Source organism: Bacillus rossius, chromosome 1 (genome assembly GCF_032445375.1).
Source record: "Bacillus rossius redtenbacheri isolate Brsri chromosome 1, Brsri_v3, whole genome shotgun sequence".
NCBI lineage: Eukaryota > Metazoa > Arthropoda > Insecta > Phasmatodea > Bacillidae > Bacillus > Bacillus rossius.
This window is the reverse complement of record NC_086330.1, coordinates 368618732-368637642: the sequence shown is the minus strand read 5'-3', so window position 1 is coordinate 368637642 and position 18911 is coordinate 368618732. Positions and strand designations below refer to the sequence as shown.

The window sequence follows — 18911 nt, the reverse complement described above, 5'->3', positions numbered from 1 at the left end:
CTGGCCTGGCCCTCTCTCCTGGCAGATGCTGGTGTATACCTCTTCGACAAGTCACATTTCTCATCGAAAAAAATATTAAACCCCTGAAACAAAATCCGTAGTTCTGATGGCGTGGATAAAATGCCAGGCAGGTGATAGTTCCAGAATCTCCAGGTAGGTACATAATTCATAAATTATCAGCTCTGACGCTTAACCCAAGAGTCTGATATAGGATTTCTTACCCCCATCCCCCCCTCCTGCATCTGAGAAATTATATTTCCGTTATGTTCAAGATATGTTAAGCTATCTTAAGAAAATTTCCTGCGTGGTAAGTTAAAATATTTGGCATGTGATTTATTAATACATAACAATTTTACCCTTTTAATAAGTAAGTTTTTGTGGTTAATGAGTCTAAATGTTTAGGAAGTTTGGGAAACTTGATAGCGGGTGTTGTTTGTGGCGGCGACGCAGGGTGAAGAAGAGCTACCTGCTGGGCAGGGGCGCCAACTTCAGCACGAGCGTGACCAAGCCGGAGACGGAGCTGACGCCGGAGATGATAGCGACGGGCTCGTGGCGCCAGAAGGTGTTCAAGCCGTACAACCTGGACGCCATGGGCGTGGCCCCGGAGGGGGGCCACCTCCACCCGCTGCTGAAGGTGCGGGCCCAGTTCCGCCAGATCTTCCTCGAGATGGGGTGAGCCACCGCCCGAGCAGGGCAGCTGCATCTCTGGACAAGCCGGGAACTGGTTTGGGAAATATATTGTTTGTTAGGTTAGGGAATGTAAATGATGTGGTTGGACAAAGTATCATCTTGTACAGTATGTTCTTATTCTGGAAAGGCAGGGAAGCTGCAATCAATCAGGGAATTTACTTGAAATTCTGGAAAAGTCTTAGAAATTCTCCAGTGATAGTGTGCCGGAAATTAGGAATTTCGACACGTTTTTTTAAAAATTTTATTATAATTTTAAATTTTTTTTGGAATTTTTTTTATTTTTTATAATTTGGTTACTTTGGATGATTTACTCTTTGTTAGGCTGGTGTACTCCCCTTAGTTAAACTTTGTGCCAGTAGTCTGAAGCACCTTTCCCAGAGTCCTATCTGAGCTTTTGCAAATCTAAGACCTCGTTGGCGGCCCGTTTAACATTTCCCTCGCTTCCAGGCACGTCCCAGGCCTGTAACGTTACTTCACTTCATGACTAAAACTGCATACAGCAGCTCTGGACGAGCTGTTACCATTTCTCAGAGACGAGCTGACCATAACCTTTACCGTCACGCAAACGTCTTAGGTTCACTCCTTGAGAGTCACGTCATGGACGCTTGTTCCCAGCGTCGTTGCACTTTTTGTTCACCCCCCTTCCCTTTCGGTTCTAAGAATTCGCCTAAGACCAATGACTGGTCATAATCCCCAGCAGACAGCGACCGTCTCCAAGGACGACTAAATGTGTGTGCCAAGATGGACCACCCCACTACATCTAGCAGCAAATTCGCTAACCTCCCAGCCAACTTCCCCTGTAGGCCGCCAGAGAGCTGCACCTGACTGCCCCTTTATTCCCTTGTTAGAGCAGACGCCTTGGGCGAGTCGATTCTTTTTTATTTCAGACACCCCTCAACAGGTAGCGCTAAAGTCGGACAGTGCTACCAACTTCGAGACATCAAAGTCAGAGTTTTTTATGATACCCACTCGGGGAACTTCGGAACCATTCGGTCCGGACGTCCCAGTCCCTCCCCTCCACTTTTGATTGAACCTTTACTATTAATTACGAGACGCAGTTCTTCGCGAGACACTTCGCGTTGCGACTGCAGACGGATCGTTTGATTATCGGCGAGTCGACGAGACACTGCAAGACTTCCATCCGGCCGCAACCGACTACGTAGTCGCTTAAATAAGGGATGCTATCCCTGTAATCTTTTTTAAGTAGTTTAGTCCGTCTGCGTAGTACAACGAGTAATAGTTATTTTTCTTTTAAATTTATTTCTTTTGAAATAATGATAACGACCGCGCCCAGCCGCGTATTCACGGGATCCAGTTCCTGGCTGGCGACGAATCGGCAAATAGAAGCCAACTTCCCTGTCTGACAGGGTCCGAGAGCCGGACGCCGAATTGGCATTTTCATCTCCCTTCCTCAACAACACACAGGCGCCCTGGCATCATGTTCCCGAGTGATCTCCGGGAAACGAAGCCCCGACCTCCAGTGCTACTGTATCTTTCAACCTTTTTTTGAACTTTCCTAAATTACACCGTCAGACGAAGTTCATCAGATAAACGTCACATCTGGACTTTGAGAATTCTGGGATAGTTTAAACATATTTGTATTTTTTTTATTGGTTTATGTATTTTTAGTAAATGAAACATTTTATAATTGAATTCAGGGTCGACCCTTATTTTTTTGAATATACCTGAGATCTGTTTAAGTACTTAATTGATATTGTATGTTTATATTTCTTGATAACTGTTATAAACTTTCTTTTAATTAATTTGACGTAATTATATTCAGACGGAATCACACCTTGTTTCTGTTCATTTCTAATAACACTGTGAAACCTTAAAGTTCCCCAGCACAATAGTTATATTAAAATTAATAATTTATGAACATTCAGCATATTTAGGTTTTGGTTTTCATTACTAATTAGAATTTCTCTCAATTATATTACAAAAAAAATTTTTTTTTATAGGTACACATGTTTATATTATGCATTTATTTAAATTTTTTAATCGATTGAATTTATACTTTACCAAAGGGGGTTATAATATTACTTCAGTTCTTTTAATATATTTCTATTTCTTATTTATATGCAAATTTTAAGTTACCTTATTATGCTAAGTAAGTATAACTGCTAATGCGCATACATGTGTACATGCAACTTTTTAAATTTTTTTTGTAGTTTCTCTGAAATGCCAACCAACAACTTCGTGGAGAACTCGTTCTGGAACTTCGACGCCTTGTTCCAGCCGCAGCAGCACCCGGCCCGAGACGCCCACGACACTTTCTTCCTGTGCGGTAATTCCTTGTCATACCATTGGCTGTTGCTGGCTGTGGTTTGTACAGGCTTGCCACATATTTAGAAAAAATAGAAAAAAGTATGAGAAATGAAAATTGGCTGGGAATACTGGGAAAAGTCTATAAATTCATAAAATTTTCTGGAAATTTTTCTTGAGATAACAGAAGAGAAACGGAATTGATGTTTTTTTGCAATGACTAGGCACCTCCAAAATGGCAGAGCTTGAAATATAACAATATTTTGTTGATTTACCTTTTAGTAAAACCAGGCATGGAGTGTAACGTGAAAAAAAGTGAATTTTGCATGTTTACGTACAGTTGTGATAGAATCCATTCAATATTTTTTAGGTTAATCTGTAATAATTGTCTACATAACATACATAACAGTCAAAAATGGTGTTAATTTTCCTATCCAGTTAATTATTGGTACTTAGTAAAACTACTTTAAACTAAACTGTCATTAAATTAGGAACATGTTTTAGTAGTTTAAAAATATATACATGTATTTAAATATGGGAATTATTTTAAAGAGAATTGAAGTACTGTAACACTCTATATGAAGCTTCTCAAGGTACAGTGAATGTCTTTAATCCTGAACTATGTATGATTTGGCTCATTCTGTAATCCGGCTCCAAACAGATTATTTCAGTTGCATTCCAGCTGTTGACCTGGCCGGCAGGTCGCATTACTGTGTTTATGGTTTTTTTTAGTTCATTCGGAGTTTGTCGTTACTGTAGCACGTCTAAATCCGCGCAAATAACTTTTGCCTCAACCGGTTGTATTTGTCACAGTTTTGTGTGTGGTGAGATGCCACCAGTGGCGTAGCCAGGATGATTTGTGTATGGGGGGTGTTAAGAAGCATGCCCCCCCCCCCCCTCCTCCCGTATTAAGGCGGGGGGTCCGGAAAATTTTGATTTTAAGGTGTAAAATAGCGCTATTTTATAGACACCTGCGAGTACTCGAAATTCGAGTTTCGAGTTGAGTTTTTTAGTAATACTCGAACTCGAGCTCGTGGCTTTTCAACAACTCGAAATTCGAGCGAGCTTTTCTTGCACTGTACCTTTAGAAGAAAAAAAAACTCATTATATCGGAATAAAAGTCTTACAACACTATTATCCTTTACTTTATAATGTAACATGATCTACCGTATACATTAACACCTCATTTTTACGTACCCGGGATTTACGAATTTCCGTGATTAATTTTTTTTTATTTCTGTAATTTTCTGCATAGCATTAATGTATCACTTTCCCGCTTTATGCGGAAGCATTTTCCTCATTTTACGGTAACAGAGCTGCATTTAATAACGTACAATCAGAAACGTTTCAACGAAACAAAAGTTTAAAGTGAATAGTGTGATGTTTATTTATTACAATGCTTCATTTGGCATTGTAAACAACCTAGTCTTTTATTTTCGTTAGCCACGTGTCACGGTAAACAATACAGCCATGAACCAAAACGTGTGTGACTTGAATGCGAAAATTACGTTCAGTTTAATATATCTCCCCTTAAAACGTTAATGTAACTTGCATGAAATGCGTTGCAAATGTTGTTTTTACATAAAATAGTCAAATAAGTTCTAAAGCATCATAACCAAGTTCCCGTAAAAGTGTGCCGTCTTCGTGCATGTTCGGAGATGCTCGGTTTACATCAATAGAAAATTTTGGAAAGGCAGTTGGCGGCTGTGAATTTGCAAATATTGAAACGGAAACGTTTGTAAATTTTTAGGCAAGCAGCATCCTAAACATTTTAATTTTATTTTTTAATTATTGATACTCTGAAAATACTATTTGATAAACATGTTTATTATTTTATCTTGTGATGCTTAACTCAGTATAGGCCAAGCCAAGTCAGATACGTTTCTGTTGACAAGTTTGATACATCGATATATCGACCACGTGTCTAGGAGTAACAAACTTCAATGTACCAACTTGTACGGATTTATTCAACATTTTCTTTCTAACTATTTCTTCGTTTTGTTTGTAAAAACCAAAATAATGTACTACAATAGCAAACCTAATAATAATTATTGACGTTGTGATAGTTTTTTCCAATGATTACAATTAAAAAACTTTACATTTTGGTCAATTTTGTTTGGAATATCTCCATTACTACCTGATCAATCAATATATATATATATTTATTTTTCAGCAGTTGAAAACTGATCACTACCGGGATTTGTGTGTAATTAAATGCAATTAGGCGTGGATATTTTTGCGAGCAGAATCATAAAGTAGTTTTCAAAAATCAGGTTTTATGTTGTGAAAGTAATAAGTTTTGAGTGTTGAGATGGATGCCACATCATCTCATTCTTCGCAGTTTTCAGGAAAGTCAGTAATTTGGAACTTTTACAACAAGCATGGCAGTTGTGATGCAGTGTGCAAAACATGTTTCAAATCTCTGAAGACTCCAACTGGTTCCACTACAAGTTTGATTCGTCATTTAGAGAAGCATTCTAATGAACTTAACCTCTACAAGAAACTAAAGGAAGAACATTCAACAAGAACACCTTCACAGAAACGAAAAATAAATGACAATTTCAAGCAAACGACCCTTGGTGAAGCATTCCAGAAGCCAGCAAAGTTACCTCGGGATCATGCCCGAGCAAAAGAAATCACAATGTGTATAGGAAAAATGATGGCAACAGATTTCCAGCCCTACACAATAGTTGAAGATTACGGTTTCAAACAACTCTGTGAAACCATGGAGCCGCGGTACAACCTGCCATCAGCAACTACATTTTCAAGGTCTGTAATCCCAGCATTGTTTGATGAGCAGTCAAAGATCCTTAAAGATGAATTGGTGACTGACATTGAAGGGAGCATATTTTCTTTGACCTTCACAACTGATATGTGGACCTCTCGGAGTGGAGAAGGATATATATCCCTGACTTCTCACTACATAACAAACAACTTTCAGCTCAAAAAACATGTGTTAAGCATTTCACATTTTCCGGGAAATCATACTGGAGAGGCCATTAGTTCAAAACTGACAGAACTTCTTCACACGTGGGGCCTTGCTGAGGTGACTGTCCCTATATATGTTGTCTCTGATAATGCAAGAAACATAGTGAATGCTGTTTCACTTTCTGGATATGAACACATACAGTGTTTTGCTCATTTGCTTCAACTTGCCATCAGTGATGCAAAGAAAGGTCTCGGTATCATTGATTTGCTTGCTTCTGCCAGAAATATAGTGACGTATTACAGTCATAGCAATGTGGCTAGGGAAAGGCTGCACTCCAAACAAAAACAAGGAGGTTTTCCAGTTCATGAACTGATTCAGATGGTCGACACCAGATGGAACAGTGAATATCTGATGCTTTCAAGGTTGCTAGAACAAAAGCAACCTGTCATGGCTGATTTGGTAGAAAATGGTAGGGATGGACTGTCGGCCAAGGATTGGAAGATGGCAGAAGGTATGGTGCAAGTGCTTCAGCCAATCTATGAAGCCACTAAAGAAATGTGTGTAGACAGACTTCCAACATTACCCATGGTGATTCCAGTTTTGATTGGAATCGATAGTGTTTTAAAGAAACACATTGATGCAAGTGGAGCTGGTTCAGCTGTGTTGTTTGCAAAACAACTGAAGCAGTGTGTTTGGTCGAGATTCCCGGAATACAAAAAGAATAAAGTGTATAGGACCGCCATGATGCTTGATCCTAGATTCAAGGCCGTTCTTCTTGACAAGTATGAAAAAGACTTAGGAATGCATGAAATAAGTAAAGAAGCCCTAGAAATGAAAAGTTGTAATATGCAGCCCTCCTCACAAAGTGTTACTAATGAAAGTAAATCAAGTGTACCTACAAGCAGCAGTGATAGTAGCAATATCTGGTCTGTTTTTGAAGAAATGAAAGGACAGCAATCTACAACACCTGGTGAGTTATTTCTATTAATTTTTTTTTTTCAGTTTTATTTTTTTTTAAACTGAACTAATTATTGTGATTTTTTTTTGTAGAAGTGCAGAGCATTGAGAGAGATCTTCAGATAAGGACTTTTTTCAGGGAGGGCACTATTCCCCGCTCAGAAAATCCATTGGCATGGTGGTGCCAAAATGAATCAAAATTCCATTTACTTGCACCAGTGGCAAAAAAGTACTTGGGGATTCCTGCTACACAAGTAGCAAGCGAGAGACTGTTTTCTTCTGCAGGAAATACAGTTACTTCAAAGAGAGAGAATCTCTTGCCACAACATGTGGAACAACTAATTTTTTTGCATGAGAGACTTTTACCTAACCAAAGTTGTTAAAATAATTTTGTAAAAATATTCCCTCGTTTTAAATTGTAATAAACTGATTGAAAATTTTTTCTTGTGTAAAAATTCTATTGTAACCACAGTTTGTTTGTAAGTTATTTATAATTAAATGCAGTTTCACAAATTCACCAGGTAAATTTCTGTAACATACTGTAAACCCTGTTAATATAATTCTCAAGGTTACCAAGAAATTTAGAGTTAAGACTCATTAACAGGAAATTTTTTATTAAAAGTGTAAATTTCTAAAATTGTATTTGTTTACAGTGCCAGTTCTAATTTTATTACCATTATGCAGAAAATATTCTTAAGTAGGAATTTTTTTTAATAGAGTTTTACTGTTACAAAAAAAAATAAATTTTTTTTTATGTACACTGATTTTGAATTAATATGTGAAAAATGCTACTCGCTCGACTCGACTCGGACTCGTGAGTTTTTGCCTAGAACTCGACTCGAACTCGACTCGACTTATAAAAACCCTGCTCGCAGATGTCTACTATTTTAGCAGTTTTCGGTACTTAAATTTAAATATTGTAATGGTAAAAATTTTTATTGATTTTAATATGAAATTTGTTTGAGTGATGAATAAGAAATTAATTAAAGATTTGGGGCTAAAGGGGGGGGGGGGGGGTTTGAACCCCCTGGCTACGCCCCTGTATGCCGCTGGGTGGTGTGGTGAGGGTCTGTGCGCGGGCCCCCAGACCCGGCGCGGAGCACCAGGCTGCCGGAGGACTACGTGGAGCGCGTGCGGCGTGTGCACAGCACGGGGGGCCACGGCTCGCGCGGCTACGGCTACGACTGGAAGCTGGCCGAGGCGCAGAAGAACCTGCTGCGCACGCACACGACCGCCGTCAGCGCGCGGATGCTCTACCGGCTCGCGCAGCAGCCGCAGGTGCGCATTCATTCGAGCCTGCCCCTGTTTCATCGCGTGATCGTCGCACTTTTTATACTAAAATCAAGGTTAAAGAGTAGGGCTTGCGATTTTCATCCAAGAAAAGCATTTTTTGTTGAGGTAAAGCTTATTCATAAAAACAAAAAACTATTGCATGGAAAGTATGTTTAATTAAAAAGTAGTGTTAACAAAAGAACAAAACATACAATTTAAATTAATAATTCATGCAACAAAAAATTTTTTTGTTTGACTTTAAATAGAAAAAACTAAAACTGTAACCTGAACGTGAGCCAGAACTAACGTGTAATCATCTTTGTAGTAAACACATCCCTATTTAATGTAATTTACTTGGCCCTGTCGATATTTTTATTGAAATTTGATTACGTGTGTGCACTATACGAGCATCAACGTAACCAAACATAAATGATGCCACCTAGCGCTGGCTACATTTTTATGCACGGTACACAGCAGCGACAAAGATGAACAGATAAAGGTTATAACGTTTGAAAAAGTCTTTAAAAGAAAATTTACACATTGACAGCTTCTCATTTCTGTTAATTAAATAAGTAAGCCGTAATATCATAATGAATTGAAAAAATGGCGGGACTGAAATATTTGACCATATTGGACAGGAAATCGTATTGTGCTATACATCGTACCTATACAATGTTAGACAGTAATTGTAATTACTGTATTTTCCCATTATAACTACGAAATTGCCTGACAGCAACTTGAAAACCTATTGCTGTTGCATGGTGCTTTATCCTGTCATGTTTACTGCAGACGCAAAGTGCTCAGAATATGATAACAGGACCAAAAACATGCAATTTTTATGCAAGGAAAATTTTTCCTTCCAAATTTTGACACCCTAAAATAACGGTGTGACAATTATGCGATAAAACACAGTATATGGTGAATTGTGATAAAACAGGAGTAACAACGCAAAGCATGCCAATACAACATACTATACATGAAAATTCAAGTTAATACCGCATTTAGCACTGAAATGTAACTAAAAACATTAAATCAATCAGCAAATGTACAAAACTTAATTCAAATTACAAAAATTAAATTTTTTATCATGGTCAATTCATTGAAAGTAATTTATTTACTGTGAATTTTGTACTAAACTGTGTGGCTTAAATGGATTGGAAACAAATAAATATTATATTGTTTAATCTTTCGTGTCGTAACATATTTTTATATTAATGGAGGCACATGTTTCGAAACCACAAAAATGTGTGATTTTTTTTTAGATTGATTCTGTTCTAGGCATGCTTATTACTAATGATTTTACTGTACAAAATTGCATCAGGTATGTGCCACTCTGAATAAGACTTTTTTGATTAAATAAGCATTAAGAATATTTTAGTTTCATATATGTTGAATACCGTATTTACTCGCATAATGTCCGCAGTAATTTGGCTACATTTTTGACAAAAAAAAATGGGTGCGGACATTATGAGGTGAAGTCTGAAAAAAAAAAATTTTTCCTCAAAATTTTACGTTTTGTGTAGAGTAAAAAAATTGTTCTCTCATAATTAGTTTACTAGCTTAGCGCTGGTGGCTGGCGACCCTCTGCAGTGGACGTGAGAAATGTGACAGGTGACAAGATAATTGGGTGCCGGCGATTAGTGGAAGACGCCACTCATTTTTTTTTTCTTCTCTCACTCGCGTGTGTGCTCTTACATTCAGAAGCCGCAGCCAGCCTACACAAAATAAATGCTTTGCGTGAAAAGATATTTTTTTAATCTTTTGTTGAGATGGCCACTGACGGCACGAGGCAGATGTGTAATGTCTGCATTAGCCAGCGCTGGCAAGCCTCCCTCCCTGTCCCTTGCCCACTGTATGTATAAAAAAAACCGTGCGCATGTACCCCCACCACTTCTCCGCTACCTCCCCTACTTTGTGACGTAGTGTGAGTTGACGTGTACTGGCTTGTGCTATATATAGCCCATCCCCTTGCAACTGGCGTGACGTCGCAGGCAGCTGCGCAGTGGAATGCGAGTTTCTGAGTCCGGACGGTTTCATCACACTACAAAACCCTCTCAGCGACCACTCTGGAGAAATGAACAACTCAAGGTCAAAGCATTGTTGACAGTGTCGGTAATTTTCCATCCCGTTACTGTGCCTTTCAGGGGTGGCCAAGGTTGCTTTGTCTGGTGCTGACTTTATGCGGATTTTAAAAAATTCCATTTCAAGTATTTAAAAAGAAATGTGCGGACATTATGCGGTTAAATATGGTAATGCCCTTTTTTTAAATGAAGAAAGACATTATATAAAAAATAAAAACAACGCTGAAATTTCCTGTTTTAAAAAACCAAATTGTCCTAGGAATAAAACCTTAAAATCTTGTTCGTACTACTGTACCTCCAAGCTGTAACGTGCCGCTGTGATCAATATGAAATTTCGTCTAAAGAACCAATATAGATTGGCCGTGGAAGCGCCAGGCAGAAACAGTACTAAACACATTACCCATAGGGGCACAGCGCACGCACAACAAAATTTATGATTAACCTCCTTAAAACTTGGTAAGGTTATGTGGATCGTGATCAAGGATAAGAAAATAATAAGATCTGGTTTGGTTTACATTGGCATTTACTTAATGATTTCGTTGCTGTTATTTCTACTTTACAAACCTTATTCCACTGAAGATAACCCATGTCATTACAGCCGAAACAAAATACCAAGAAAATTGTTGACCTTATTTGCTATACTTAATACATTAAATCTTGTTAAACAATAAACCAAATGGGAGGCCCCGGGGCGAGATATTATAATAAGTAACAATGGTTATATTTGACTGAATCAAAGGTCATTTGGTTTCTTAACTTTACAGGCCATTGAATATTTAGCGCGCAGGCTCTTCATAAGACAAATTATAAAAAAAATTACATTTACTCGTTAAATGAATAAAAGTGTCCTGAAACTGGTTGTTCAGAATTATAAATTATTTTGTGGTTTTTCCACTCAGGGAAAAATATGTTGAAAGCTGGAACTCTTGAGAAATTCTCCGATTGCAGGAGGCGATGAATTTCGGTGAACTAACTCATGAACTGCATGGGAGTTGAATTTGGAGCGGAATCTCTCATCCTAGTTCTGATCCCCGCCTGCAACCAGTATTCCCATCAAATTAGGTTGGTTAACAGGCGGCTGATGTTGGGCGAAGTTAAGCCCACGAGAACAGGAAAAGAAAGGTGTGTGTGGGGCGACGAAATAACTTACCTAAGCTGCGGGGTGGAGTAGATCAGGTCGGTCCCTGGAGATGGCCAGGTGATGCGCGATGCGGAAGATTTCTGTCGCCATGAAGAATAATAGGCCCCTAAGTAAAGACAAAAAACTATTTCGGGCAGCAAAAAAATTAAAAATTGAGTGCTAAGGCACATGGCCTTGTCGATAACCAACTACATGCTTTAGAGAAAGCCGTTCACGACTTTTCAGAAGCGCGTTGTCTCGGGCTGCGAAGAGAGATCCGCCCTTACCGCGTGCTGCCTGCCGAATCTTTTTGAAATGGCGTCGGGGCGCCTAATTAAAGTAAGCAACTGCCCCCAGCCAAAGAAGGGGGTGGTGGTGATTGCCCGAAGGTGTCCGGAGATGCCTGAAGGGGCGAAGCAGACTGCAACCTGTTCGCTGCGCTCTCACGCGAGTCGTAGGCGAACTAAAATCGCAATCGCACTGCGACTGCTGCCAAGGTCGATTGTGACAAGCTGTCTCTTATGGGAGGGATGAGTATTGCACTCTGGTGGCCAAGACGAGAACCTGTCTGGAGGGTCACAGAAACGTCCGCTAGAGTGCAGTGGGCGCGCTCGCGACCAGCGCTCAGAGCAAGGTTAGGGATTTTTCCCGCCGCTAGACTTCGCTGAGGGCTCCGTTTGACAAGTGGGAATGTCCTTGGGGAGGCAATGTCCCCGCCTGGGTTCACTGGGGGTCGATGCTCCGGGTTGTAGTTCCCGTGAAGCCACCGGTGGGTGATGAGGGAAGGGGGGTTTAAATTTGCTAAGTCGCCTGGGAAAGGCGTCATGTGGACTGTCTCGAGGCGTCGCCGCTGGCTGTAACTTGGTCCAGAGGCGTGCTTGCAAAACCCTTACGTATGCTTGCCTCCGAGAAATGAAAGTTGCTAGCAGTGGGGTTGGGGTAGCGTTCGCTAACGCGAAAGTCGTTCCGTTACATAGGGAAGGCGTGACGCAAACCGCGGCCGGGATGCTGCGATCGCAAATCGTCAGCAAACAGTATCTGTTTGAAGCCTGCGAACAAGCGCAGGTGCACTGGGTTGCACAAGATTACGTCGGAGTGTACAGTAATGGAAACAAAATTTAATAAAATAAAAACTACAAATTTATTATTTGGTTTTCTTCTTTAAAAATTAAAAATTAAATTTAAATTTGTACATTTGTGCCTGAAAGTGGCACTGAAACGGCACAAAGCATTGCAAAGATAATCAGTTTTAGCAATTTATAGCCACCTTGACTAGACAAAAATTTTATGGTATAATTTTTGGCAAGTTTTGTATTAAAAACAGTTAAGTTCATTGTTACTGTTTTCTCTTCATCTTATTTTTTTTCCTCATAAATATAGTGACTGAAATGATAATACATATTTTATCAAAATAGCATATTAATTGTGACTGGTAGGTATATGATGCATTTTAAGCATAAAATAATTAGTAATTAGCTGTTTTACGACTAAATTATTGGAGTAAAAAATAAATGGGAATGTATCTGTAGTGATTGAAAAATGTACCGATGTTAGTAAGGTAAAAGAAAAGATGTTCCTAAAATCAAACAAAGTGGTATTATTTTTTTACAAACTTTATGCTAGTTAAATTATATTAAATTAAATTTCATAATTTTTAAATTTTACATTTTTCTGATTTATTTAATGATTTTAGTTTTATTTTGTTGCTGTGTGGTGTATTAATTGCGATTTCAGTGTAAGCTAGTGTATTGCTATGCTTTTTCGTGTTGTTTGGGTTTTATTGCAATTCACCATAAAATGTTGCCCCTGTCTTTGACTGAGAGCATTGGATCATAGTAAATAAAACATGTTGGTAGTGAATAAAATTTCAAAGAAAATCACAAATTAATCACAAAGGTTAATGGTTTAAATTAATTGAATTTTTGTCTGATTTGTATTTGCAAACAAACTTCAATAACACTAGATGTGTAAAAGGTTTTGGTATTCACGTATTCAGTTATTCAACCTCTTTACCAACTGAGATGGTTTAGAGTCTAATCAAAAAAAGCGTGTAAAAAGATACTAACAGAAAAAAATTAAAGCTTAAAAAGTAGTAATTGTTTAACTATTAATTCTGGAAAGTCTTGGCATCTGGGTCCCTTTTGTAGGTCTTAATTATACATGCCCTCTCTTAAGTAATTTTTACAGGAAACTAAAGTGATAGTGATTGGTAAAGAGAATTATTTACTGAAATTGGTTGGAAAAATCTCACATTTTTGGTTTAGCTGTATTTTTGAACCTCCAGTTTATTTACGCACCAATGCATACTGTATTTACTTGCATGAGTTCAACATCATCCTGACCAAATTTTCACCTTAAAAAAATTTGGTTGCTTTTTTTCTCTAATGCACCTATCCCTCACTTAGCACGACTAATTTTTTCATAAAAATGCTTGTGTTATTTGGAATCTTGTATCCTGAAGCATTAGTTTCCATAAATAGCAAGGCTAATTTATTTAATGTGTTCCAAAATTGTGTAGGAAAATATACTTTACGTAATATAAATGCATTGAATAACACTCAATTATAAATACATATGTCACAATTTGTCTTTATATGCCTCCCATCGCACTCTGTATGACAAATACGACACAGCCTAACGGGAGATAGTCATCATCGTCAGTCGGTTGGCTGACTTGCCCGCCCGGGCGTGACCTTTAACTCATGTCGCGTACCTTTCCAAACCATCCTTTACTGACAGTGAAACTGATATTACTGTCCGGATGATTACTTAATTTCAAAAATTAAAGTGCTTATTCGCGTATCACCACCTGGTTCACACCAAACTTGTCAGGCCAATGATTATTTTTTTCATTGCAACATTCATTTAACAACCTTTTCCACGTGAATCATCTGTTCATTTCTGTTCCGGTATCTAATGTCAAATATATTCCCGCCAGTACAACAAACAGCATCAGACTTATATATACCTTTGGTAAGAGTCCTTATTTTGTAAGATTGTGCGCACAGTTGACTTGCTTAAAACTAAAGTGCGACTAACGTAAGCGTGGCCTTCATGACAATCTGCGTGCCGTATTACTTCTAGTTTTGTCTCAAAACTTGGACACGATGCATTATGACATGAGTGATCACTGATCAAGCATGTACAGTTACTGGCAGCTGAATGGGCAGACATTGCTTTTGTCTGAGTGAATTCCCTGCCACTGGCTAGACTAAGTTCACGGCCCGGTTTGTTGCCAGGCGACAACGGTACGGCACGGCGGCATACGCGCGGACGTAAAGAACATTTGTTTCTTTACACTCCTTAGCCACAATTTAACTTGCCATAACTGATGTTTGTACAACAACCAATAGCGTAGACAGACCTGCGCGCGCATCTCTTCCTCCCTTGTTTGGCTAACTGTATCCCACGGCACACCTGTTGTTTACAGAAGTTGAAACAGACTTCGTGGCGTCGTGCTCGACTTGCCTGCCGAGATTTAGTGCTAACTGAAATTTACAGACCTGCTATTCAAGACTGGGGCAGTAAAATTCACATTGCGCTAATTGAATCCACGCAATCTGAAGACGTGCTAAGTGAGGGATAGGTGTACCTTTTTATATTCCTTGCTTTTCGTTATTTACCTACATAGTGTGACCAATACATCCACTGAAACAAGATAATCTGTTGCTATGTTCAGTGTGTTAAATTTTTATTTTACGTTTAGATTTTTTGTAGCCTATGATACGGTTGCTTGTTGTGCAGTTCCGCCCGGTGAAGTACTTCAGCATCGACAGAGTGTTCCGTAACGAGACGCTGGACGCCACGCACTTGGCAGAGTTCCACCAAGTGGAAGGCTTGGTCGTCGACTACAAGCTCACGCTTGGGGACTTGATAGGTGAGCGTTCTCCGTGGACTAGGGTCTTGTTCCGCCAGTAGGCCATCAGCCTTGCTGCTCGCGGGTGTGCTGTATCTAGGGACAAGATTATATAGTGAATTGCGATAAAACCAACTTACACCGAAAAGCATGTCAGTATACAGCATAACACTGAAATGCAAGTTATGTATATCATGAAATTAAGCGGCATTTAACCAAAACTTAATTCAAATCACCAAAAAATTTTTTAACCAAAACTTAATTCAAATCACCTAAAAAAAAAGTTTTAATGTTGGAAATTTGACTGTATTTATTTTCGGACAAAACATTTACCAAAGAGCTTGGATCAGAAAATTTAATTTAATTGGTTTTATTGTGCATCTCTGATTAAATTACTTTTAAACCACAAATGCTTGTCAATTTATTTTCATTGTTCTGAATAATGATTTGTCTGTTATACTTTATTTCCCCTGGTTCTTAAAAATGGGTTCTCGGTTTTCGGTCTTAGGTTAACCTGCACACAATTTCAAGTCACACCAAAGATACAGTATGCCCTAATAAATGGTGTGTTTGTGTAACATGACTTTATCAGTGCCCCACTTTACCATAATGTGAGACCGCAAACAGTCACCTTAGCCCTAGTCACCACAGTTGCTTCACATATCACTAGATGCTGGAGCAGCACTGCGCAAACATCCTGTGATACAGCATTGTCTGGTAACACATACTCAGAATTTTGTTTGTTTGGTCAGTGTTTAATTTAGGCACAGCAATAAAAAATTATTGAGAAAAATGTACATATTGGTTCACAAGAGATTACTTAAATTACAAAAAATGAATATTAAAAACTCAATACTGCAGTAGTTGCATACCAAAGCAATTGCAAGTTATTTATTTATTATTATAACTTTTAGGTGACAAGAAACCAAAATTCTTGAATAAAATTGGAGAAATTCTTGAGTAAAAAAAAAATTATTTCTTAAGTTAAAAATAAATAACAAACCAAGGTAAAAACAACCTATTGGTAGAGCCAAGATTTTCTGGTGTTGCAAAAAACCAAATTTCATTATTAAAAATATTGGATTTCATCTTTATTGTCATTAGAAAAAAAATACATACATGTAATAATCAGTACATACCAAGCACAATCACATTTGTAAACTGCTTCAACAGTTTGTGGTAGGACATTTCAAATATTTAAAATTAAATAATACAACTACATACCCTCTTTTATCGCATAATTGTCTCACCAATATTTTAGGGCGTCATAATTTGGATTAAAAAAACCTCTTGTGTAAACGTCACATGATGTTTTTGGTCCTGATATTAGATTCTGAGCGCTTTGTGTAGGTATTTTTTCCGTATAAAACAATGTATTTTAAAGTAGAAATTGAATAATTATTCGAACATTACCACTTATTTAATTAATGAAAATACGAAGTTGTCTGATGCGTAAATTTTCTTTTAAAGGCATTTTTAAATGTTATAACCTTTATCTGTTCATTTGCGTTGCTGCTATTTACCACTTAGTTGGCATCATTCATGTTTGGTTATGTTGCTTCCCGTTTAGAGCGTGCACACTTAGTCGAATATTATCATCTCGCCGATTGCATGCAACGTGCGCGCTCTGTCGATTTAACTACATTTGATGGCCCGCACTCTTTCGTGGCAAGTGTGTACTACGACGAGAGTTATGCGTTAGTTCAGGGTCACATTCGGGTCACAGATTTTGTTTTTCTATTTAAAGTTGAAGAAAGGTTTGTTGAATGACATATTAATTTAAATTGTTTGGCGTGCTCTTGTATATTCAACTCAGGTTAGATGTAAAAAAATTTCCTTTCAAAGTTATTGTGAACGTAATTTTCCGGGTTTATTGTTTTTATTTTTGAAATGCATAAGTATATTTTTGAAGTAATTTTTTTTTTGCTGGCTTCTTTGTGTGGGAAGGCATGCTGACGTAATTATCCTTCGTTTTTTTCCACGACCGAGACTTTGTTTCACACGCTAGGCATGTGAGTCATGGTCACGGGAGTGTGAGAAAAAGACAAAATTGCTGCGTCGTGGAAACAGAAGTAAGCATTTCGTAGAAATTTCTGTTGCCATGCGCCGTGATTGGCAGAGAATTACGTCAGCGAGCCCAGGACACTGCCCGCACAAAGGGAAGGAAGGCTGTAAAGTTAGTCATTGTCCGAGCACCGGGACGAGAGGTCTTGGTAGGGCGATGGCTCGCATAATATAGTAATTTTCTAATAAAATACAACTTTGCGGCTACGGTCTGGGCGACGCCTAACAACCTTTTTTCTTTCAGACATTTTAATTAATTAGAATTTTTTTGATCATAGTCGTAGGCAAAGGCCACAGCGTGGCGACAGGGTTTTGTCCAGCCGTCCCTGCCCGGAACTTATCCGGGCAATATAATGTACGTAATTCGTATTAAGAATCCACGTGTTTTTCTCCTTTCTTGAGGTACAGTTCAATTTTTTGTGTGTGTTCTGTTGTACGGAAGATAGTGTTATTTTTACATGAATAAAGAAACAGGACATTGAGTAAGAATTTTTTCGTGACCTGCTACTAACCTGTATGTTCCTCTCATCACCTAATTTGAGCTAGCCGAATTGTAACACCCCTACTTTTCAAACTTGATTTTAGTATAAAATGTGCGACGATTATGCGATGCCGATAAACCACGGTATATTGATGATGTAGATTTGCTTGAAAAAGTGCTAGTGTGTGTTGTTGAAGCCAAACTTTCCCTAGAATGTTTAATTCAACATCTACTGATGGACCAAATGTAAATCTGAAGTTTAGTTTTGATCTTAAAATTATATGAAGAGTTTGTATGGATATTTGTACTTGTTCATTGCACATAGTTAATTTTGCCTACAAAACTGCACACACAAAGGTTGGTTGGCAACTTAATCAGTTTCTTAGAGGATTGTATCAACTTTTGAAGAATTATCCATCTCTGTATGCTATTTATTCTCAGATTACTAGTTCCAGAATTTTTCCAAAAACGTTCTGTGCTGTGTGGTGAACTGAAAACTCATCTGCAATCAAAAGATGCCTCGAAACGATTCCATTTCTGAAAAAAATACCTCGCAGACAAAGAACTTGAGAAAACCCTCCCAACACCCAGAACCTTTGGCATTGTGAAAAAATGGCTTTGTTGGAAGATTCAGTTCTAGAAGCTGAACTACATTTTTCTTCTATGATTGCTGAAGATTTGGAAGAATTTGTGACAAACTTCCAGAGAAATGGTCATCTTCTTCCTTTCATTCACCAAGAGTTGTTTCTTTTGATGGAAAACATAGGAAGAAGGGATTACAATAAAAATTTAATGGCCAATTTAAATGCTTCTCAGTTGAAGAGTCTGGATATCAAGAATGAGAATATCTTAAGAAATACTGATTCCCTAGAGATTGGTTTTGGTGTCACTTTGTCTAATTAAAAAAAAAAAAAAAACTTGACTGCCTGAAATTTAAGGCTGACTGCAGAAAATTTCTGTTATCCTTATTTGCCAAACTTCATGAAAAGAGTCCTCTGAGAAAGAGAATTGTATTGGGCTCTATGTACTTGCTTGTCGCCTTCAGTAATGGTTAGAAACTCAGTTAGAGCTCTTACAGCTAAGGTTGCCATTCAGGAACTTATCTTACACAATCAGTTGGTAGCTGCTGATGTAGAGATTATTCTCGGAAAGTTCACAAAGTTTTGTGAAAATCCTGAGGTGTTGAAAGCTACAAT

At 38.2% G+C, this 18911-nt stretch overlaps 1 protein-coding gene across 1 annotated transcript in view; it reads left to right on the top strand.

The window, feature by feature from the left end:
* The window catches only part of LOC134528412 (phenylalanine--tRNA ligase alpha subunit), a 49715-nt gene that overhangs the window by 4778 nt on the left and 26026 nt on the right, over positions 1-18911 (top strand). The window contains exons 4-7 of the mRNA XM_063362011.1: positions 451-672; positions 2862-2977; positions 7929-8119; positions 15059-15191. Of these exons, the coding sequence (XP_063218081.1) occupies positions 451-672; positions 2862-2977; positions 7929-8119; positions 15059-15191 (662 nt within the window). The remainder of the gene's footprint in view (positions 1-450; positions 673-2861; positions 2978-7928; positions 8120-15058; positions 15192-18911) is intronic.